The sequence below is a fragment of the Hyaena hyaena genome, unplaced genomic scaffold, assembly GCF_003009895.1.
Source record: "Hyaena hyaena isolate Hyena2069 unplaced genomic scaffold, ASM300989v1 scaffold_4, whole genome shotgun sequence".
Lineage (NCBI taxonomy): Eukaryota > Metazoa > Chordata > Mammalia > Carnivora > Hyaenidae > Hyaena > Hyaena hyaena.
This window is the reverse complement of record NW_024080636.1, coordinates 4,323,013-4,346,781: the sequence shown is the minus strand read 5'-3', so window position 1 is coordinate 4,346,781 and position 23,769 is coordinate 4,323,013. Positions and strand designations below refer to the sequence as shown.

At 58.4% G+C, this 23,769-nt stretch overlaps 1 protein-coding gene across 1 annotated transcript in view; it reads right to left on the bottom strand.

Moving 5' to 3' along the window:
* PARVB (parvin beta) overlaps positions 1-23,769 on the bottom strand; it is a 92,136-nt gene that overhangs the window by 30,239 nt on the left and 38,128 nt on the right. The window contains exons 2-4 of the mRNA XM_039236641.1: positions 16,872-16,961; positions 14,125-14,195; positions 3,398-3,500 (exon numbers count right to left, since the gene is read on the bottom strand). Coding sequence (XP_039092572.1) covers positions 3,398-3,500; positions 14,125-14,195; positions 16,872-16,961 — 264 coding nt within the window. The remainder of the gene's footprint in view (positions 1-3,397; positions 3,501-14,124; positions 14,196-16,871; positions 16,962-23,769) is intronic.

Below are 23,769 nucleotides of genomic sequence, written 5' to 3'. Positions count from 1 at the left end.
AGCACGGGCACCCTCCCTCTGTCCACAGATGGTCCACGGCGCAGAATAGCCACACCCACCGAGACCCACAGGGCCGGAAGCTGCCCCCAAAGTCTGCTCTCAAGAGGGACGCAGCTGGGGGCCTCCCGGTGACCCGCACTTGGCCCAATCCGGAGGTCCAGTCTCCCTGCTCACGGCCCACTCCCGCCTCCTCGAAGCACCTTCTCCTCTACCCCTCCCGCCAGGCGCCTCCTCCCTCAGGCTGGACCCTTCAGACTCGTCCGCTGGCTCCTCCCCTTCCCGCTGGCTCCTCCCCTTCCCGCCGCAGGGCCAGGCCTCTCCTCTCTCCTGAGCACAGAAGTCAGCTTGGCCTTGGCCTCAGCCACAACCTCCTCTCAGCCTTGACTCCTGCCTTTGGACAGTGAGCCGAATGTCTCGTCTACACTCCCGATAGGATTCCTGGTGTCCCTGGGCTCACGGGCCACCTGACCACACGGCTGACTGCTGCGGCTCGTAGCACAGTGACGTCATCAGCAATACAGCCGGGCAAGACGCGCGGATTTCCTGTTAATATCTGAACATTCTCTCCCTTAGCTCTCTTCCTCAGACAGAGCGCTGTGTCGAGCCAGTTCACACCACGGGCTGCATCCGCTGGGGCCACCGGAAGGCGGGGACCCCAAGGACACGCCTCGAGGGCCGCGAGTCCTCCCCGGATACCTGCTCTACAGACGCCCCTGTCACTCGCCGCCAGGGAGGCACCAGCACCGTCCGTGAGCGGCCAAGGCTGAAACGTGCATGCAAATTCAGAGCCTGTCCCGGGATCCGGCACAGCGTCCGCGGCCACCCCGCTGACGCGAAGGCTGAGCACGCCGCGCTTTTCAAGCAAGTGGGAGAATGAAGGCATAGGTGCGTGCAAAAGAACCGGAAAGGAAAACCCGAGTGTGATACTCCAGTTTGCTTCTGAGAATGCTCGGAGGTACCTCCCCCGGGGCACGGCTCCGTTTCGGCAAGAGGGCAGCGTGGCCCACAGCCAATTCTTCGAGTCCAAGAGCCAAAGGGGAGCTAAGGTTTTACCACCGAGATGGGGACCTGAGCTGAAATCAAGAGTCAGATGCTTAACCAGCACTGAGCCACCCAGGCACCCTCCAACATTTTTAATAAGCTTGTGATAATTATTAACAATCCTGCTAACATTTTGGATTTATTCGTGTACCGCAAAAGTCATTCTAAGATGGGGAACCTTGGCTCAGCCAAATACCTGTAAAGTCTCAGCCATCGGGCATTCAGCCAAATCATGGGTCAGAACACCCTCTCCGGGAGAGGCCGCGGCCCCCAGGGTGTTAGACCTCATCTCTGCGCGGCCGAGCTCCCCCTTACCCGGCGGCCAATTCGGGGAGGACAGGCAACAGCCACCTCCTCGCCCCCGCCCCGCCCACCTCGCTACCCCCACCTCGCTCACCAGGTGCTCAGGCCACAAGCCTGTCTGTCGGCCGTGATTCCTCCAGTTTCGACCTCCAAAACCCCCTCCCAGGGTCTACACCTCCACCCAGTCTGAGCCACTCTATCTGAGGCGCAGGCTGTCATTACAGCATTCTGACTGATCTCAGCTCCTGCTCCCGCCCCCCCCCACCCCCTCCATTCTGTACCCAGAAGACCGAGTGACTTTTTAAAACCCTTAGATCATGTCACGGCCTTGCTCAAAAGCTCCAGTGGCTCCCTGTCACTTGGAATAAAAGCCTTCGTCTCCCAGGGTTGCGCGTGATCGGGTTTGGTCCAGGCCCCCACCCCCTCCCCCCACTGCCTGTCACGGGGCTTTGAACACTCCAGACTCTTCTTTACCTCACACAGTCGTGGCCTGGAATGTTCCTCTGGGACTGAGTGTGCAGATGTCTGCTCAGATGCGGGCTGCCTCCACCGCCCCGCCCCTCTCTGCCCCGTGACCCTCTGGCTTCCTTCCTGGTGCTTAAAGCGCCTGTGTGTGACCCACGATAGTTCTCTTTCTTCCCTCTGCCAGAATGTGGGGGGGCAGGTGGGCGAGGGGGACCCCCTCCCTTTTGTTATCGCTGCACCCCAGGGCCTAGATCCACACCTGCCACTCGGTGAAACTCTGCCCAACGGAGGAATGACCGACATGGACATGACAATTTCCCTCCAAGCGTACTTGCTGACGACCAGCTGAACAAAGACACGACGTGGGCCACCCAGGCCGTTACGCGGGACGGCTCCCGCCTCCCAGCGCCCGCAGGCCTCCCTCCATTCAGGGACCCCGAGAGCCCTGCACAGAGGGTGCAGGCCCCGCCAGCCCCAGGATGCCCCACGCGGGGAAGGGGCCTCCCTCGCTGAACACCGTCCCCTGGGTGGCAGCCCCCTCCCCTGCACTACGGCCCTTCCCCTGCACGAACGCCCCCTCCCCTGCACGGCGGCCCCCTCCCCTGTGCGGAAGCCCCTCCCCTGCACGAAGTCCCCCTCCCCTGCACGGCGCCCCCTCCCCTGTGCGGAAGCCCCTCCCCTGCACGAAGTCCTCCTCCCCTGCACGGCGCCCCCTCCCCTGTGCGGAAGCCCCTCCCCTGCATGAAGTCCCCCTCCCCTGCACGGCGCCCCCTCCCCTGTGCGGAAGCCCCTCCCCTGCATGAAGTCCCCCTCCCCTGCACGGCGCCCCCTCCCCTGTGCGGAAGCCCCTCCCCTGCACGAAGTCCTCCTCCCCTGCACGGCGCCCCCTCCCCTGTGCGGAAGCCCCTCCCCTGCGTGCTGTCCGCCAGGCCTTGCAGCAGTGAATTCTCTGCTACAATGGAGGGAAACGTGATTCCTGGGCAGCGGGGCGCCCTGGCCGCAGGCCGCAGCCCCACCGGATGCCGGGGGTTTAGGATCTGCTCTCCACCTCTAGGAAGCGCGTTACCCGCACACAAGAGAACACTGCGTCCTTGAGACCACCTCGCAGGGTGTGGGGGACCCAAACACAGCAGAGTGCCCTGAAGCTGAGAGACCCTTCTGGTGTCTTCAGCCGGACCCAGACACACACTTGGGTCACTTTGGGCAGAAGGAGCCCACCGCCCCCATGGTGACGAAAAGGGCAGCGTCCCCACTGCTCACAGGAGCTGGGATGCAACAGCCCCCCGCGCTTGCTTTTGACGCTTTGTTTTTCCTTTAACCACCACTCACTGGTGGGAGACTGCGGGCGGGGGGGCCCTGCACCCGCCACTTCAGTGCGGGACTCCCTCAGGCCCCACCTGCCCCCACACCCACCTGCCCCCTCTCTAAACAGGGCCCAGCCCCCTCCCACCCGGAACAGCCGGCACGGGCCTCACTGCTGGACGGGCAGCAGGAGCTCTGGCGGGAGGCCCACGCGGACGCGGTCAGAGGCGGACGGCCCGCAGCCCAGGGCCCGGGAGGCCGTCGGCCGGGGACGCCGGGGACTCACCCAGGAGTTTCTGCAGCACCTGGCCGTCGTACAGGTCTTCCTCCAGCTGCTTCACGATGATCCTCTCCTCCACCAGCACGTCGTTGATCCAGTCGATGAGGACCTGCGGACGGGCAGCGTTATGGCCTTGCCCGCCACGCCACGAGGAGCAGGGGCGGTGACCAGGGCAAGCCCAGGAGCCGGACGCGGCTGGACACCAAGTCCGACGCGCCCCCGCACAGCGGCCAGGAGGACGGGAACCACCCCCCGCCCCCCAGGCTGCCACACTTCACGAGAGGACGGGCAGAGGGCGGCCACCATGGTGGTCCCTGGGGGAACCTGGGGGGACGGGGAAACTCTCGGGAAGAGGAAATGACCACACTCGTTCACCGTGGCCTGGAGGAGGAAAGGGTCCAGGAGGAGGGTGAGCAGCGCCGTCCTGCGCGGCCCGAGGCCATAAAACGTCCATCCCTCCTCTCCCAGAGGATCTGCAGCTCGCGTCACCCTGAGCCGAAAGCCGTGGAGAGAAGGGGACCCCACATGGCCCGTTAGCAACACGCTCTGCACAACTCCTGCCCTCAACGGCTTTAATGAGATGGAATTCACACACCACACAATTCGCCCTTCGCAAGTGTGCGACCCAGTGGTCTTCCGTCTGTTCGCGGGATGCAGCCGCCGCCACCGTTAGCTGGAGAGCAGCTTCATCGCCCCAAGGCGCCCCTACCCGCTCCTTCGCAGTTCCTTCCAACCTCTCAGCTGTTTTCTCTGTGGCTTTGCTGTTCCATTTCACACAAATGGGATTTCATGTAAATTTCATATAAATCACATTTCAACATAATACGCTATCTGTGTCTGGGGCAGGATGTCCCCTAAGGTCGTCCGTGGTAAAGCTCGTATCAGCACCATACTGCTTCCAGGGGCTGAAGAACACCCCGTGCACGGACCCATCATGTCCCGTGGATCCACGCGTCGGTCAATGGGCGTCTGGGCTGTCGCCACATTTCTGGCCTAGGTGAGTAACACTGCCGTGAACGTGGGTGCGCCGGCCACACGGGGACACGCGCACTCTTCTTGAGGCCAGCTTTCTGCTGGAGGCTCTTCTGGATGAGGTTTTCCTTCTCCCCACCGGTGACACATTCTAAAAGATGATGGCTTCAGCTGGGAAACATCTTCGGAGAAATAGGATTCCCCGTTGGCCAATCCCGCTCAAGGCACCTCACAAGATAAAGCGGACGCTTGAACAGATCGGACCCCACACAGCCCGTGATGTTCCCTCTGGTGCCAGCAAAGCCCCTAATACTAGGGCCTAGGGGCTCTGTCCCCAGCACGTGGGGCCCCTGCCTGGCACTGGCGCTCTATAAGCAGGTACCCAGTTGGTTAATTTACTTAATATCCACCATGTGCCAGGCTCTGGGAATAAACAAGACAAATGTGATTTCTGTTCTTACATTATAATCAGACATTAAAGGATACACAAATAGACACACTTTCAGACTGTGTTCAATATTATAAAGAAAAACAAGTCAGAAACGGTGGGGAAGCCTAACAGACACGGCAGCCCAGTGATAAAGGTCAACACCAACGGCGATCAGTCACATCGAAGGCTGAGGAGGGCACTTTACCTCTCTGGTGTTCCTCCTAAAACCCATTACCCCAGTTTAGTCCTGAGAAGAACAGGAGACAAATTCCCACTGCGGGCCCTTCTGCAGAATTCCTGATCAACACGCCTCAGAACGGGCAAGGTCATCATAAGCAAGGCAAGTGTAAGAAATGGCCACAGCCCAGGGGAGCTGTGTAACGTGGGATCCCGGGTGGGGTCCTGGGCCAGGAAACAGACAGTAGGAAAAACTGAGGAAATGTGAATAAAAGGTGGACTTTGGTTGAGAGTCCGACCCTTGATTTCGGCTCAGGTCATGATCTTACAGTTTGTAGGTTAGAGCCCTGCTCACAGCACAGAGCCTGCATCGAATTCTCTCTCTCTCCTTCTCTCTCTGTCCCTCCCCTGCATGATCTCTCTCTCTCTCTCTCTCTCTCTCAAAATAAATAAAAATAAACTTTAAAAATTTTTAAAAATAAAGTCTATTGAAAAGAACAGGACAGAGTTTGGGGACAGACAAGGTATCAGGGACCAGGAGGTCGGGGGGCTCTTGGTGGAGGAGGCATCTGAGCAGACACAGGAGGGAGGGTGGGGATGAACTGCGTGCCTACCTGGAACAGTGGGGAGGGGCCAGGCCAGGGACCTGGGGTGGGATGTAGCCAGCACTGGTGCCCACGTGGCCTCGAGGACAGTGGCTGTGGCCGAGCAGAGTGACTGTGGACACCAGCAGGGCAGGGGTTGGACCCAGACGTGACGGAGGACACAGGTAGGGCAGGAACAAGGGTCCGAGAGGAGCCTGGGAATGGGCAGGTGAACAGGGCGGAGACCAGGACAGGGAGGGAGGGAGGGTGGGGCGGGGCGGGTGCGTGGGGCCTCTCCATGGTGCTGAGTTCTTGGCCGTGGTGTGACATGGGAGGAGGACGCCCACACCCGCACCTGCACCTGCACCTGCACCTGCACCCGCACCTGCACACTCACCTGCATCCACACCTGCACCCGCACCTGCACCCGCACCTGCACCTGCACCTGCACCCTCACCTGCATCCACTCCTGCATCCACACCTGCACCTGCACCCGCACCTGTACCCTCACCTGCATCCACACCTGCACCTGCACCCTCCCCTGCATCCACACCTGCATCCACACCTGCATCCACACCTGCACCTGAACCCGCACCTGTATCCTCACCTGCATCCACACCTGCATCTACACCTGTACCTGCACCCTCACCTGCACCCACACCTGCATCCACACCTATACCTGCACCTGTACCCGCACCCACACTTGCATCCACACCTGTACCTGCACCTGCACCCGCACCTGCACCCACACCTACACCCGAACCTGTACCCTCACCTACATCCACACCTGTACCTGCACCTGTACCCGCACCTACACCTGCACCCGCACCCACACCTGCATCCACACCTGTACCTGCACCTGCACCCACACTTGCACCCGAACCTGTACCCACACCCACACCCGCACCTGCACCCGCACCCACACCTGCATCCACACCTGTACCTGCACCTGCACCTGTACCCGCACCTACACCTGCACCTGAACCTGCACCTGAACCTGTACCCACACCTGCACCTGCATCCACACCTGCACCTGCACCCGCACCTGCATCCCCACCTGTACCTGCACCTGCACCTACACCTGCACCCGAACCTGTACCCACACCCACACCCACACCCGCATCCACACCTGCACCTGCATCCACACCTGCACCCACACCCACACCTGCACCTGCATCCACACCTGCACCTGCACCCGCACCCTGTAGGCAGAATTTGAAGGTTCCCCCAAAACCCCAGGCTGCTGTGATCCTCCCAGGGAATGTGAGATGATGGCGTGAACCCCAGGATTAGGCTAGTGTAGGACCCACTTGACCTCACGAAAGAGATTATCTAGGAGGGCCAGACCTAATCAAGTGAGCCCTTTGAACCTGACCTAGAGGTCAGAGACCACAGGCCGAGAGAGAGGGGCAGCATGGGGGTGGGAGGGGGCGGGTTCTCCATTGCTGGCTCTGACCCCACCTGGAGAGGACAGGCTTCTAGGGGCAGAGAGCGGATCCATCCTCGGAGCCTCCAGAAAGGAACTGGTGTCACTCAGGTGACACCCTGAGCAGAGAGCCCAGCCACAGCGCGCTGACCTCTGGCCTACAGAACCGTCCACTAATAAATGGATGTCGCTTTAAGCAGCCGAACTGGCACTTACTTACACGCCAACAGAAAACCAAACGAACGGCATTCTGTTACCACACATCTCAAGCCTCAGCGTCCTACGCGAGCACCGCCGCCATCACCACCGACAAGACGCAGTGCGCTCTGGTGCCTGGGTCAGAGCTTGACACCCGCCCTCCCCGAGTTTTTGCCGTGTGACCTTGAGCCGGTCACTTAACCCCCGTGGTCCTCAGGGTCTTCCTGAACAGGAAGACAAATCAATTCCTATCCCTGTGTGTTCTGTGCGACCCAGCCATTCCAGTTCCAGAAGTTTCTGCCAAGATACTTCTCCAAATGTGCTCGAAGACATTGACCAACTCTGGAACGATTCCAAATTTTGTGCAGGAAAAGTTATACACGCAAAACACAAAGCCTGAAGGGACACAAATAAAAGAAAATTACCGCTGCCTTCTGTTTGCTTCTCGTCCCCTAGGTTTCCACAGTATATATATATATATATATAATGCTGTGGTAGAGAGGAAAAAATAATAATAAATACCGTTAAAAAAAAATCACCATCCAGATGGCTTCTTTGCAGAAACGGACAAGCAGATCCTAAAATGCACATGCAAACTCAAGGGCTCCCCAATAGCCAAAGCAATCTAGAAGAAGAAGAACGTGGAGAAGTCACACCTCCGGACTTCAGACGTAACTACAAGCTGTTACCCCAGCACGCGGTATGGGTATAAGGACGCACACAGAGGCCGACAGGATGCAACTGAGAGCCACAGAGAAATCTGCCAGCACAGTCAACCGACAGCCATAAGGATACTACCTCAGTTCAGCAAACGGCGTCTGGACCACTGGACACTCACATGCAAAACAATGCGTCACACCACAGACCGAAATCAACTCAAAATGGACCCAACACCTCAGCATAAAAATGAGAACCGTGAAACCCTTAGAAAGCACGGCGTAAACCTTCACGAGCTTGGAAAACACCGCGATCTCTTAGCTACGACACCGAAAGCACAAGCCACCAAAGAAAAAAGCAGATATGCCAGAATGGAACAAAACTAAACGCTTTTGTCCCTCTGAAGAAACCAGCGAGAAAGTCAAAAGATGGCCCACAGAACAGAGAAGATTTTGCAAATCTTGAGAAAGGATTTGTATCTTGAATATATAAAGAGCACTTAGAACTCAATAAAGACAACCAATTTTAAAACGGGCAAAAGATCCAAAGAGACATTTCTCCAAGGATGCATACACGTGCCCAATGCATGAAAAGATGGCCAACATCGCTCACCATGAGGCAAATGCAAATCAGAAATGGTGACACACCATTTCATACCGTAGGGTAGCTATCATCAAAAAGACGTAAAATAGGGGGCGCCGGGGTGGCTCAGTCGGTTAAGCATCCGACTTCAGCTCAGGTCATGATCTTGTGGTTTGTGGGTTCAAGCGCCATGTCGGGCTCTGTGCTGACAGCTCAGAGCCTGGAGCTGCTTCGGATTCTGTGTCTCCTGCTCTCTCTGCCCTTCTCCTGCTTTCATGTGCTCTCTCTCTCTTTCAAAAATAAATAAACATTAAATCTAAAAAAAAAAAAAAAGACATACAATAAACAGTGTTGGCAAGGATGTGGAGAGCGCGGGACCTTTCATGCAGTGCTGAAGGGAAGGTATAGTGGTTGAGTCACCCTGCAAAACAGTCTGGCCGCTTCTCAGGTTAGACACAGAATTACCACCAAGCCCAGCAATGCCAGAGGACTGAAAACATGCATCCACACAAAATCTCATACACGGATGTTCAAAACATTCCTGATTCCAAACCGCCAAAAGGCAGAAACAGCCCAAGGTCCATCAGTAGATGAAGGGGGTAAACACAACGTGGTCCAAGCACGGAATGTCATTCAGGCATAAGAATGGATACCTGCTACAATACGGACATATCATTCTTTTTTTTTTTTTTTTTTAGTGTATTTATTTACTTTGAGAGGGAGACAGAGAGAGCAAGAGGGAGGGGTAGAGAGAGAGAGAGAGAGGGAATTCCAAGCAGCAAAGAGCCCGATGCGGGGCTCGAACCCACGAACCGTGAGGTCATGCCCTGGGCCGAAACCAAGAGTCGGATGCTTAACTGACTGAGCCGCCCGGGCTCCCCATGGAGGAATCTTCCAAATATGACGCTGGGTGAAAGAAGCCAGTCACAAAAGGCCACATGGACTCCCCTTACACAGAGAACCCAGAATGGGGAGGTCTATGGAGACAGAATAATTCCGAAGAGACTGTGGCCACCAGTTGGGGGAGGGGAAGGAGTCGGGACTGGCTGTCAGTGGGGGCGGGGGTGTCTCTGCGGAGGGATGACCACGGCAATGTTCTCAAACGGACTGAGATGGTGGCTGCGGGACTGATGGAGCCGACATGCTCCCCCGGAACCGTACGGTACGCGAATTCCATCTCGGCAAAGCGGTGACTGAATGCAGCTCGGGAAGGCAGAGGTTAACACCTCCCGTGCAGGTGGTTTTCGGGGAGACGGTCCGGGCGGCAGGTGTGAGCAGCTACGGGACACGCAGATGCGAGTGTGCCCATCCCTGGAACTCTCTGCATGGGATTCACGTGGCAGAGCACCACCCAGCATATGGCAGACGCCCCCCAGGCGCTAGAGATATAAACATGACTAATCTCTGCCCCACTTGGGGCAGTCGGGTGTCACAGCTGCTTGCTGAGAAGGGCACGGGCAGGAAGTGTACACGGGAGTCAGGCCGCCTAGCACTCCCACGGCAACTAGAAAGAACTGGTCCCCATCCTGCTGGGGAGTCTAACACCACGGTGCATCCCTGCACCTCTCTGATCCTATCTCTGACTATGGCCCTCCTCGCTCATCTCTCTACACGCCAGGTACACGCATACCACAGGACCTCTGCACTGCTCTTCCCCCCACAGTGACGTTCTTCCCCTAGGGACCAACGAGCAGCGCTCTGTTCAAATGCACCTCCCTGACCACCACGCCTCCAACGGAGGGAGAGGAAGCCACCTGCCTCTCGTTTTGGCTTCCTGCGAAGCGCTCATGGCCATCTGACCACAGTTCGGCAGGCCTGTCTCCACAGCTGGCCTGTCCGCTCCACAAGGGTTGGGCCTCTGTTTTGCCCGAGGACACACCCCCAGTGGCGAAACGTGGAACAGACCCATGGAAGGTGCTCGAACCAAGTGCAGCCCTGCCTGCAGCCCGGGGCGGGTCTCCCGGGCACCCGGACATCCGGTCCCAGAGGCTGCCATGACCGGAGCTCAGTCCTGATGGAAAATGCGAGAGGCAATGTTTCTGCCTTGAAGAAACGAGAACTCAAAAACCCCATCTGATCGCTGACCTGATCAAAGCTCAATGACAAAACATGGCAGAAAGGGACGAAGAGCATATTCCCCACCACAGGCCGCAGGGAGTCGGCTCTGGGAAGCCAGAGCCATCCAGCACCCAATTTCAGAGGAGACTCAAACCCCCGCCTGGACGCCAACCACAAAGTACCGCCATCCAACTCCCCGTCTCGTCCCTCTCTTAATCTTCCGCTTCACAAAAGACTTCACAGACAACACCCTTTATTATTTCTTGGACGTGCTCATCTGCAAACCCCAAATCCGGCAGGCAGATGTCTGGGATATACATTAATGATGCCCAAGGCTCAGCGCCCTGTGCGCGTACGCTGTACGAGCCTGCCTAAAGAGGAATAAAAAATTATGTTTTCTCTAGTTCCTTCTGAATGATAATCAGGATCTGTGGCCGGTCTCCCCCAAAGCTATGACAGTTATGTTTTAATCACTTCCAAACAGGCTCTTTGCTGCTTAATCCACGGAGGCGGGCTTTCCTGCAACAGGCGGGGAGGGGAGGCCACCCCCAGCCGGGTGTGGGGACGGGACGCCTCACAGGGGCGTCTCCACAAGGCTCTGGCTCAAACAACACCGCCTTCTGCCCAGAGGATCATTTACATGCAGCTGATTTTCTTCACAGGGACACAGGGAGGAAGGAAGAGCCTCATCCGATAAACTGGGAAATGAGATGTGAAATCTGCTCGCCGGGAGGGGAGGAAGGGACAGTATCCTTCCAAGGGGGGGTCTTCCTCCGCCATCCGTCCCAGGGGAGCGCGACAATCGCCACGCTCTCTTTCAAGCATCATTCAAAATATAAAGTACCTCATCTATAAAGTGCAGGTCCGCCGGGGCCACACAGGCTGTTCGCCCTGTTAAGTAGTGCAGGGAGCTTCCGGAAGATGCTGGAGAAAATGACTGCAGCGCGAAGCACCAGCAGAGGGGACGCAGTGGGAAGCGTCTCGGGCTCTTGAACCCACGGCGGGCTCGCGCCCACTCCCCAGTTCCGGCCGCGGGCCGCCCACTGCGCTCCTGCCCGGGGCGCGCTCTCGTTCCCGCACCTGCACACGGGAGCCTCTCTTACCATCAGGCGCCGCCTTCCCTAAGCGGGGCCGGGATTCGAATGCAGGAAGCCAGGCCCCAAGCCCACCTTTACCCCTTCACACTACCTTACGCACAACAGATGCTCAGAGAGGATTTCTGAACGAACGGCCTCTTCTCACTGGCTGCGTAGGCAGAGCCGGGCTTCTTCAGAGGAAGCAGAGGGCAGCTGACAGTATTTTAAAGCAGCGCCGGTTCTGCGGCAGCGGGTCGGTGGGGCTAAGTCACAGGGGGGACAGGCCAGGGGCCAAGACGAGAGGCGAGAAGGAGCAGGTGACAGAGAGCGGAGAAGGGAAGCGAGGGGACTGACCGTGTCCCTCGGGTGCCCAGACTGGGACGTGGCGGGCAGCCGGATGTCAGCCGACCTCGCCCCAGACCCCACGCGCCCCACCCAGTACCCCGTTTCTGAGCCAAATCCCTGCAAAGGACCACCGGCAGGGGCCCCTGGCTGAGGCCTCCTCAGACATAATCAACCAGAGGCCTGGACAAGAGTCCACAGTGCAGTTGGGGGGTCTGGAAGGCAGGAAGAATCACGAAGGTCAAGGGCATGGCGGTGTTTTGTCGGAACCACCAAGACTGGCCGTCCACACCCCCGGGTCCCAGGGCATACGCCTGCGACCACCTGCGTCCGCGTGCAATCTACAAGCGCCTCCACCCTCGCCCTGTGCTCCCGGGACCCCTTTCCCGAGACGCAGAGCCTGCAGGGCCGGAACGGGGCGAGGAGACACCCTTGTCCCCAGGCCGCACGCCCTCGTCCGTGGTTCTGACGCAAAACCACGCGCCGCCGCCACCAGCCCCGCCTCATTCGTTTGCTCCCCATCCTGCACCTCCCGGCCCTGGGGACCCAGCAAGGCGCAAAACGGGAGACAGGCCAGAAGCAAACGTTGGGCTCCAGACCACAGGAGGTGGAGGGGAAAGACAGGTGGGGTGTGCAGCGCCCGGGCGGAGGGCGGGGGCTGGAGGGGGAGCGGCAGGAGAAAATGGAGACGGGGAGAACGGCTCTCCGTGCTGGGGCCACAAGTGCACACCAGGCGCAGACTCCAGCCTGTGCCTCGGGAACCCGAGCGCCCTGCCAAACGGTGCACGAGGGGCGGGAGCTCGGGCGGCCAGGAAGGACCAAACGTGGCCACACTCTGCCCATCACGGCGGGAGGGCTGGGCGCGGGCACAGTGGGTACCGCCTCCGGGTGGCGCTCCCATAAACGCTCCGGACCCCAGGGCTCGGGGGTGGGGGCTTCCCAGGCTGGCAGTGCTCGAAGAATAGGGTCACGTTGTTGCTGTGAGTGACACTGTCCGCGCCACCGTCAGGAGAAGCCGCGCCTCCCCCTTGGCTGCTGTTAACCTGTGTCTCAAGCTTTGTTCACATGTCAAAGAAGGAGAAAGTCCTAAGGAGCCGGTGGTGGTGAACACGAAGCGCGGCGGGGCTGAAGGGCTGATTCAACATTCCTTCTGGCTGTCAGTCCTTCTGTGAGGGTGTTTCCAGAAGAGATTAGCATTTGAAGCAGAGGACCCTGCGGCAAGCAGAGGACCCTCCCCCTGGCGGAGGAGCCTCCTGAAATCCACCAGGGCCTGAATAGCGCAAAAATCACCTTCCTCTGCACGTCAGTCTCCTGACTCACTGGCCGTGGGATGAAAGCGCCCCCCTTCCTGGGGGCCGTGGATGGTAGATTGTGGGACTTTAATCATGGGTCATAATAAACCTCCTAGACAGGCAGACAGATGGATGGATGGATCCATTCTATTGTTCCTGTTTCTCCGGAGAAGCCTGCAGCGATCCCTGTGACAACATCTCGGCGGCTGGAAGAGAAGGTCGCTTTTCTCACCAACTCTCTCGTGTTTAGGACAGGAGGAAAAAACTCTTCATAAAATAAAACGAGGCCGTTTAAGTCGTGAAGAATCAACATTCCGGGGCGGGTCCTAAAACGGACATCTTCAAGGTCAGTTTTTAAAAGGACACACCTTGCCAAGGCTCTCTGTACCCTGCGTCAGCCCCTGCGGGAACAGAGCTGTGTACCAGGCACCCCAGGGCCAACCGCGGGGGTTGAGGTTGAGAAACATCTTTGAAGAGCACGTTTAACTGTGTCTGTGGCATGGACTGGCCGTGCGTGGTGTTTTCAGCGCCTTGGGGGGCAGCGGTCACCCGAGCTGGCCTCGAGCTGCAGAAGAGAAACCTTTTCTTCCTTCTGGGGGCCCGGAGCCGGGTCTCATGGGAGAGCACACTCTCAGCGCCCCGAGAGCCTTTGCTCAAAGTCAGAGGGACTGCCTTTTGAAGCCCTATTGTGGTTTAGATCAGAGCAATCAAAACTGCGATCCGCACTCAGACACACACAAATGCCACAATACAGCCTCACCGCTGAGCATGAGCTCAGAAAATCAGGCCAAGGAGACAGAAGCCACAGCTGCGGGGGGGCCCCGGGGGCCTGTCACTGCCTCCCTGACCCTGGGGACCATCTTCTGGGCTCAGCCCCTTGCCCTCTGCGCCCACGCGGCTCAGTAGTCCGCATGGAACACGCTAACCGAGGCGCCTTACCTTGACCAGCTCCTTGAACTTGGGGTCGTCCTTGGACATGGGGTCGATCATCGTGCGTTCCTCATTCTCCTCTGCCGGGGAAAAGGGTCATGGTCAGCGCTAGCGGGCGTGCAGGGGCGCGGGGACAGTGGGCTGTCCTTCGCACGAGGTGGGGGAGACGGACTGAGAGCAGGGAGCCCCGTCATCTCCTCAGTGGGGTCACACCCCTGGCCCCGCACGGCGCCACTCAAGTCATGCAAGCCCCGAGCAGGCAGCCGACTTGTGGAAGGTGGGTGGGCCTGGCCCTTTCCTAAACGGGAGGCAGCCATCATCCGCCACCCACACCCCCGGCTGGGGACGAAGGGAGGGGACGGCACACACTTGGTCTGACTCGGGAGCTTTTCCCACAGACCCTGTTAACAAGTACGTACACTGAGAAAGCTCACCGCTACGTAAAATAGCACGGACAAAAAAAATTAGAAAAGATTGCAAAAATAAGTGTGGGCTGTGGTGGGTGGGGGTTCACAGTAAGATGTGTTCAGCTCCGTTGTGCTGATTTGTTACCTGTTTCCCCTCCATGTTCAGGCCTTGACCTGCGGACCCTGGGGCCCGGCAAGCTGGCCCGTAGGGACTGACGGGGGCCAGGCGTAAACCATGACAAAACCGACCAGCATGTGCGCGGGAGAGGGTGTGGGAGGCTCGGCTGATGGTGTGCGGGGGAAGCGGAGAGGGCGGCCTGGGGGCCGGGTCAGGGCTGGGCCCGCAGGACACACAGGTGACCACGACCAGGCTTCTGGGGCCCGGTCCGTGCCGGAGGGAGCGAAATCACTTTGAGTGGACCCGGCTTGACCGCAACCAATTTCAAAAGCAGCAAACTATTTTTGGAGTCCTGCAGACCTGATGCTTGAGAGGGACGCTCCAGGTAACATGCGGGGGATCCCTTGTGATGTCACTCTAAGGGCCTCGGCAGTCTCGCAGGACCCCTGGGACCAAGGCCAGACCCCTCCACACGGCGTCCAAGGCCCTCTGCAGCCTGGCTTCCCCAGCAGCCTCAGGCACGGTCCACTCCAGCCCTCCCAGCCCTCCCTTGCCCCTCGGCAAGCCTCACCACTGCCTGCCACAGGGCCTTGGCACATGCTGCTCTCTGTCTGATGCCCTCTCCCCCCAACTACACATCCCCTCCCGCCTTCAGATCCCAGTTCCAGGTGCTAACAGTTCAGTCCTTATCAAGGTCACCCGAGCTTCAGGGACAAGAGGAATCCTAATGAAGCAAACTGAAGGGCACCAACACCCCTTGCCCTAAAGCAGCTGTCTATAAAGATGGTAAAACAGGAGGGTGAGGGCCTGGGCAAAGGCAAGTTCAAGGCATTATCAGCAAAGATAGCCTGACGAATGTTTACATTAACCTTTAGCCCTCCTGTGAGTCCAAAGCAGGGTCTTGACACGGCTGACAGACCCCCCACCGCCTCAAGGGCTGTCGCTATGTCTGGAGACATTTTTGGGTGTCCCGGTTGGGGGCGTCTAGTGGGTAGAGGTCAGGGATGCTCAAACCGCACCATGCACAGAACAGGCCCCCACGGCAAAGAATGACCCGGTCCCAAACGTCCAAAGCTCCCAGGAGAAGAATCCTGTTCTGGGTCAGGCTAATTTCCAGGCCCACAGGCTAGTCCCCACTTTCCCCTTAGAGGCCCCCCAGGAGCACCTGCCTGGATACGACCAAGAGCAGTAACAGTGAAGTGGTACCCTCTCCCAAGAGGAGACATGGGCCACAGTGGACCCCAGCGGGATGTCAGGGAGCTCGCCCGGCACCCGCTTCACCTCTGGCGGGCCTGACCTTGTCCTGGAAAACCACCAAAGGGGGACCAGCCGGGACTTCCCTTTGAACCAGGGTTTGGAAATTAGCGGAATGTTCCACAACTGCCTTTCAGATTGATCAGAACCCAAAACATGCGTTAAGGAAAAGATGCCACCTGTCACCTCATCATCGGTGCCGGCCGTGAGGAGGCCCCAAGCAGGGGGGTGTGGGGGCCTCTGCCACTTGGTGAGTCCTACCTGCAGGCCCGGCTCTGGGACGGCTCTGGCTTGCGCAGAGATGAAGGTGTCCAGGTTACGTTTCTTCCTTCCTGTATTCGCTAATGCTCTGACATCTCGGGTCCCACGGATCCAGACACGCTGCCCCTTCCCAGGCCAGCCAGTCCCTAAGGCAGCAAGCAAGTCCCCTGTGACTGCCCTTTCCGGGCAAACCAACCGACCCAGAGCCCACCCTCTGCCACTGGGTTCTCACACTCCCTGCCCACCTGTCCCCAGTCACCCAGTCACCCGGGGGCCAGCTTCAGACCCCTCAGGAGAGGCTTCAGAGCCCACAGGATAATCCTACCTCGCCAACCCCAAACCCACCTACCTGCCCCACCCGGTCCTTCCCACAAGGAAAGAAAGGCCACGCCCCCTCCCCAGCCCCGGCGTGGCCCCCACCTCGGGAACCGTGCGTGTCATCTTTTTGGGGGCGGTCAGCCCCCGATCAGTTGGCCTCATCATTCTCAAATGCTAATCAGGCTCACCTCTGAAGTCAGAAAGGCAGAAACTTACAGAGGGAGATGTGGTTTTTCCTACAGACTTTTCTAAGCGTGACCTTGAGTGAAGACCCCAGACTGGTGGGATGTCTGATCAACAGGCCACGACCACAGTGCCCCTCGTCAGCTTCGCCAGCACCCGTCACACGGCACGGAAGCCCAGCTGCCCCGCGACGGGGCTGGCAGAAGCCACCGTACCGAGCAGGGTGTCTTCAGGGTGGACATCCGCCGAGGCAGGGGACATCGGCGCGTTGATGGCATGTCTGCCTTCCTCCTGCAGGTCACTCACTGTTGAGCAGAAAGAGAAAGGAAAATAAGGGTTAGTGGGAACGGAATTCCGCGGCCTCACATGTTGGCAACGGAAACAGAGAGGAATCAACTCCTGTTTTTTTTAAGCATTTAACAAACATCCCTAAATGGCCTGTCGCCCAGAAAGAGTCCGAGGGGAAATGCTCCGAACAGATAATACATTCTGCAGCTCTTCCCTCTTGCCAAGTACTTCTCGGTGCCCGCCAGACCCTGCCAGTGTGTTTCCACTGCTCTTTGGAATACGTGAGTAAGACACGGAAGCTTCTGGATGCTTCCAGACCCTGCCATGGCTGCCAGGATGGAAGGGGCCTGAAAAGGCGGGCACCCCTCTGGTCCCTGCAGAGCCGTGTCCTCGGCCCCAGCACGTGCACACGCGCGTCCGGAGTTTGAAGCAATGCTGTTGTCGATGGCCAAGTTCAAGGGGACAGAACCTGACAGCAGGTAATGGCCAGGGTCAGGGCACTGGAGCAAGTGACAGAAGCCAACAACCCAGGCCAGAGGCTTCAAGCTGGAGGCACCGTGACCTTGGGTCTAGACAGCACCAAGCGTGTGCGCATGCGTGCATGCGTACATGTGTGTGCACGCGTGTGTGTGCTGGGCGGAGGGCGCACTTCACAGTCACAGGGCTCAGGGTGACGGGATCAGGGGCACGTGCACCAGACGCCCCCCAGACGAATGGCTGGGGTCACGTCCGCCGTGGGGCACCCCCAGGACCACTAACGCCCTTGCCCTCTGTCACACTATGCTCCTTGGCCACCCCAGCCTCCAGACCCACGACCCGATTCACTGGGTGAGGCCTGGGCCCCTGCTGCCCTGGTTGAGGACCCTGGGTGGGCGGCAGGCCCTGGTCACATGCCACACACCAGCCCCTCCGCTGCTCACGGTCTCCGCTCACCGCTTTGCCCAGGTCTCCTCTTCCATGCAACATTCTCACACATTCTCTCTCAGTACCCCAGTCCCTGTGAACCCAGCACACGTCTGATCCCGGGCAGCAGAAGAGTGGAGGGGGGGCAGGTCCTGATGGCTTCGGGGCAACCCCCCAACTCCGCAGACCCGGTAACCCCGCTGAGCCTGTTTCCCCAAGATGTCAGGGCCCCCGAAGGATGGAATGACGGCCGCCAGGTCTCCAGCCGGAAGCCATAGGGCTCTGCGGACAGCCGGCCCTCTGCCCCGCACGAGGGGGACATCCCTGGGGCCCCGGGCCGCCTGCTTCTAACGCCAAGGAAGGGCCTGAGACGAGGCTTTTTACGCGGTAAACTCACATTCCCATGTTCCACAGCCCGATTCACAAAAGACGGCAAATAACACGGGTGCCCGCCGAGGGGGACGGGATAAAGCAGACGTGACGCGCCCACACGACGGAATGCTGCGTGGCCAGAAAAAGGGAGGAGACCCCAGGGCGCCTGGAGGCTCAGTCGGTTAAGCGTCCGACTTGGTTTTGGCTCAGGTCATGATCTCACAGTTTCATGAGTTCGAGGCCCACGTCGGGCTGTGTGCTGGCAGCGCAGAGTCTGCTTTCGATTCTCTCTCTCTCCCTCTCTTCTCTCTCTGCCCCTCCCCTGCTCACATGCTGTCTCTATGTCTCTCAAAAAAAATAAATAAACTTAAAAAAAAAAAAGGAAGGGGGCGCCCGGGGGGCTCAGTCAGTTGAGCGGATATCAGCTCAGGTCCTGATCTCACAGTTCATGAGTTCGAGCCCTGCATCGGGCTCTGTGCTGACAGCTCGGAGCCTGGAGCCTGCTTTGGATGGATTGTGCGTCTCCCTCTCTGTGCCCCTCACCCACTCACGCACACTCTCTCTCAAAAGTAATTTAAAAGAAAAAAAATTTTTTAAATTGTTTTTAGAGGAAGGAACTTCTAACACCTGCTAGCACATGGGTGAACCTGGAGAGCATCAGCTCCTGGAAACACTCACAATGGGACAAACACTGTATGATTCCACGCACACAGTGAGGGGCCCGGAGTCATCCAATCCAGAGACATAACGGGGGGGGGGGGGGGGGGGGGGGGGGGGGGGGGAGGAGGGAGGAGGGGGGGGAGGAGGGGGGGGAGGGGGAGCGGGAGGAGGGAGGGGGAGCGGGGCGGGGAGTTCCTTAACAGGGACAGAGTTTCAGTTCCGGATGAAAAGAAGCTTCAGGGGATGGAGGGTGGGGACTGGACAGCACTGTGAATGGACTGAATGCCACTGAGGTGCACACTTAAGGGTTAAAATGATCAATTTCCTGTTATGTATGTTTTACCAAATAAAGAGGGAAGGGACGGGACGGGACGGGAAGGGACGGGACGGGACGGGACGGGACGGGACGGGAAGGGAAGGGAAGGGAAGGGAAGGGAAGGGAAGGGAAAATGCTCTATTAAGAACATGGGGTCTGGAAGGCCACCTGGCTGTTGGACCCACGCACACACCCCACCTAATCGACCCCCACAAGGCGCAGACTAGGAACAGGTCCCACACACAGCTGTCTTTTAATCCCCAAGGCCATAGCCACCATCCCAGCCACAGTCTGAAGATGAGGCCCACGGGCCCCCAGCCCAGCTTAGAAAATAGCCACCCAATTTCAGCAATTGTTTTCAGTACATAATGAGTTACAAAAGAGCATCTTAACCAGCCAAACAGGATCAGAGGCAGAAAAAGGAAAGAGCAGGGGGGGAGCCTTCAAAGGAAGTCCTCATGTGTCCATGAGGTGCATACTTGAGGTCGTAGGCAGAGACTCCGAGCTCCTAAGTCCCATCTCCCAGGCCGATGTCACAGAAGGGCCGAGAGGCCATGGAGGTCCGTTGGGGTCCAGGCCATCGAAGATGTGGTCACGTTCACAGCCCAGGAGAACAAAAAAGGCTTTGCGCTTCGGGACACAGGTGAGCCACGCGGGTGAGGCGTGACAACGAGCCTGTGGAAGCTCTCGGAAAGATGCCACACAGGTCGTCCGCCCACGGGGACATGAGCCAGAGCAGCCAGAGGGAGGCCGAGCGGGGACGTGGACACAGACTTGCTTCCGGGGGGCCCTGTGCCTCGTCTCAGACATGGGGGGCAGGGCAAGAGGAAGGGAACTGCGTTTTCAAAGCACAGAAACTGGGTCACATGAAAACAGAGAAGTTTCCACTCCGCCCTTGAACATCAAAGATAACACTAAACAGGACCCAAGATTTCTCGACTAGAATAAACGAGAAATGCTCTTGCAGAACCGCCAGGCCTCGGTCTGGCTCAAAAGAACATTCCAGAGGAGCCTGTGCACAGAACCCTCAGGGAAAGGGGACAGGGCCGGGGGTGAGAAGCCCAGGGCTGTGCCCACAGAGCCTGGCTTTCAAGTCTCACTTTCCCAAGGGGGACAAAGGGGAGGCATCCAGGAAGAATTAGGGAGGGCTTCCTGTAGGAAGAAGCAATTGGGTGCAGCCTTGAACGATCAAGAATCTGGGAAAGGGACTTTGGGACTCTGTAAAACACACAGGGAACAGATCAGAACCTGGACTGTGGAAGCCCAATGTGGCAGCCACATGGATCTGAGCCACGGGGAGGGTCCCACAGATGCCTCTTCTCCAAGGGACAGAGGCCCGCTGCCGAGGACCTTTGTGTCTAAATCTGATTACCGTCCTCTGAGGGTCACTCTGACATTTGGGAGGAGGGGCTCTGCTTGAATCACAGCAGCTTTTCCCCAAGGACCCCACTCTGCCAGCTTAGTGGCTTTCCGTTAATCCCTGGAATGTTCTGGAATGTTCTGGTTTCTGAAGTACTGGCCCATTTGCCAGAGAGTTGAACACTTCAAAGATGCAAACTGCCCGCTGCCCTGAGTCACAGAGACAGCTCTGCCGGCCCGGGAGGGGCTGGCGTCTGGGGTGGCCAGTGGGCACCGTCAAAGGGACGGGGGCTCCGTGTCACGAAGCTGAGGACTCACTGGCTTCCCGAGTGTGCATCACTGTTTGGAGACGAATGCGCCTGTCCACACAGGGCCTGACAGCCAGCCGTGAGGAAACTGATGGCACAGGTCTCCACAGCACCCGGGTTCAGGGGACACAGGGCTGGGAGATGCCAGGAGCCCGAGAAGCGGGATGCAGCCCAGGTCAGAAGACACAGAGACACGGCTGAGGGACAGCGCTGGGTAGCGCGAGCGCCCCTTTGGGAACGGCCTGGGGTGGGGGGCACGCCGGGATGGGCAGACAGCGGTCACTGGTCTGGTGATCTTTCAAAAAAGCTCAAAATTCAGGGTTTAGTGTAGAGTCTTCCAATTTATAAATGGGGGCAAGTCATTCCAGCCCTGTTGGCCAAGCAGAGGCCACCGTCTGCCACCTCAGGCGGCAGTGAACGTATAATCCACGTCCTCACCTGTCCGTGGGAAGTGGACTGAGGGCCGCGAACATCTCCTGAGCACCTACTACGGGCCAGGCACCTTCCAAGTCACCCGTTCATCTCATCTCCTAACAAGCGCGTGAGGGCGTGGCTGGGTCCTGGCTGAGCCGGCACCTCCTCGCTGCGAAGGCTCCTAACATACACCACCACCCCCCCGCCGCGACTCCAGAGCCAGGGCTGAACCTGGTCTTGTCCCTCCCTATGCCCAGCTAAGTCCTACCCACCTTCAAGCCTCAGCTTATTGGCAACCTCCTCCAGGAAGCCCTCCAGGTGTTTCCCTCCCCCCCCACCCCGGGCTCCCCTCTGCCTAGCTCCCATCACACAGCCCTACAACTATCTCTTTCCTGCACCATCCACCCCCGTTCGCATCACTGTTAACTCAGCCCCCGCACACACAGGCCTTCACATCTGGGTAATAACACAGCGGAGTCTCCTGTTGGTTTCGGATCCCGGCTCGGCAACCGACGAGCTGATCCCGGGCAAGCATGCAGTAAGCGCTCGATAAACGCTAGCTTTTTAACATCTGTTAAATCGATGCATGCAGGCGAGATTCCAAAGGCCTGTTCTCTTTCCATCACCCCACCCAAGGACTGGGCAAGGCTTAAAATAAAAAAATAAAAACCCACCTCTCCTGCCTGGAATTACGAGCACATAAAAAGGAGGAACAATTGAAAACCACAACCTCAACACTTGAAAGCGTATCTCATAAAAAGCCTGCCACTCACACCCCAGGCCAAATGCAAAAGTTCCATCTTTGATTTTTTTTTTTTAATCTTTTCCTTCGTATGGGTTTCATTTATTTATTTATACCCAGGCTCTGTCCCAGGAAAAAAAAAGGCTTTTAGGCACCTTGTTGTTTTCCTCTGACACAACTGCACAACTCTGGAAGCGGCTGGCTCGGGGATCAAGGTCACGGTCAGGGAGGCAGCAGTCTGAACGCGCAAAGGCTTCTTGGCTTCCGGCCCCACGAGGGGCGCCGGGGCAGGAAGGGGGCCCAGCGAACACACCGCCGGCCACAGCGGGGCGCAGGGGGGGCCCTGGGGGCTTCGTGGGGGGACACAGAAGCCTCACGGGGGGTTGAGCCGCGGCCTCGGGAGCCCGAGAGCGACAGCCCCATCTTCTGCCACTTTTCCATGTGTCACGCCAGCGATGCTCTGCCTCCCACGGAGGCACCGGGTACACACGTCCGGGCTTGGGTGCCGAACAGAAGATCAGGGGAGAATTTTCAGCAGCGCCGCGGGACCCAGCGGGCGGGTCGCCTGACCTACATCTGCAGGAGGACTTGAAAAGCTCAGCCGGCGCTGGTCCAGACTCACCCACCCCCAGTTACAGCCCGTCCTGAACTGAGCATCCTCGGCTTGCCGGGAAGGGTCAGGGAGGGAGGGACGCAGCTCCCCCCGCGGCCGGGCAGGGGCAGTCGGGGGACAGGGACTTCCCGGTGCTTTGGGAGACCCCACAGCGAGGCCTAGAAGTAGTGAGGCTTCCCGGGAGCTCTCGGGCTTCCGTCTCGCTCAGAGGGGCCGTGTCTCCGCAGAAGTTACAGTGTGGCTGAGCCACGGCGCCTGGGTGGCCGGGTCTGTTACGCGTCCAACTCGTGCTCTCGGCTCAGGTCATGAGCTCACGGTTTGTGAGTTCGAGCCCTGCGAGCCAGGAGTTGGTCTCTCCTGCTCTCTCCGCCCCTCCCTTGCTTGCATGCATGTACACACATTCCCCCCCCACCTCTAAGTAAATTAAAAACAAAATTTTAAGAGAGGATAACGAAATGCATCAGCCACGAAGACCTTAACACAGTGGTTCTTCCAAAAAATAAATCAAGCTGCACTTTATGTGAAGATCTCACAGCTCAGTTAAAACAGGGCCCAATTCAGTCGGCCACGTGTCCAACTTCGGCTCAGGTCACGATCTCACGGTTCGTGGGTTCGAGCCCCACGTCGGGCTCTGTGCTGACAGCTCGGAGCCTGGAGCTGCTTCAGACTCTGTGTCTCCCTCTCTCTCTCTACCCCTCCTCCCCCTACCCCGTCTCTCAAAAATAAATGAACATTTAAAACTAACTAAATAAAATAGGGCCCAGGAAGATCAAACAAGACCACACTGGACGGCTGGGGGAGGGGAGGCCGTGAACAAGCCTCGGTGACACCGCAGATTCCGTGTGCAGAGCGAGCTACGGGTCACGACTCTGAGGGGGGAGTTACTCCGGGCGTACCAGCCTGCAAAGGCTTTGAAATGTGAGGCCCGGTCTTTCCCCAGGAGGTTAGGGGGCCCAGGCTGAATGTCCACGATCCCCGGGATTGACAGCGGATGGAGGGCAGTGTCCGGCCCAGGGTCAGAGGCTATGGGAGGGGACAGTCCCACAGGGGACAGCTGCCCTTCCTGACCTGGATGCGGGATTTGAGTGAAATTACTGCCAGCGATCTGATCTGCATAGTGCAACGTAAAAGGAAAGAG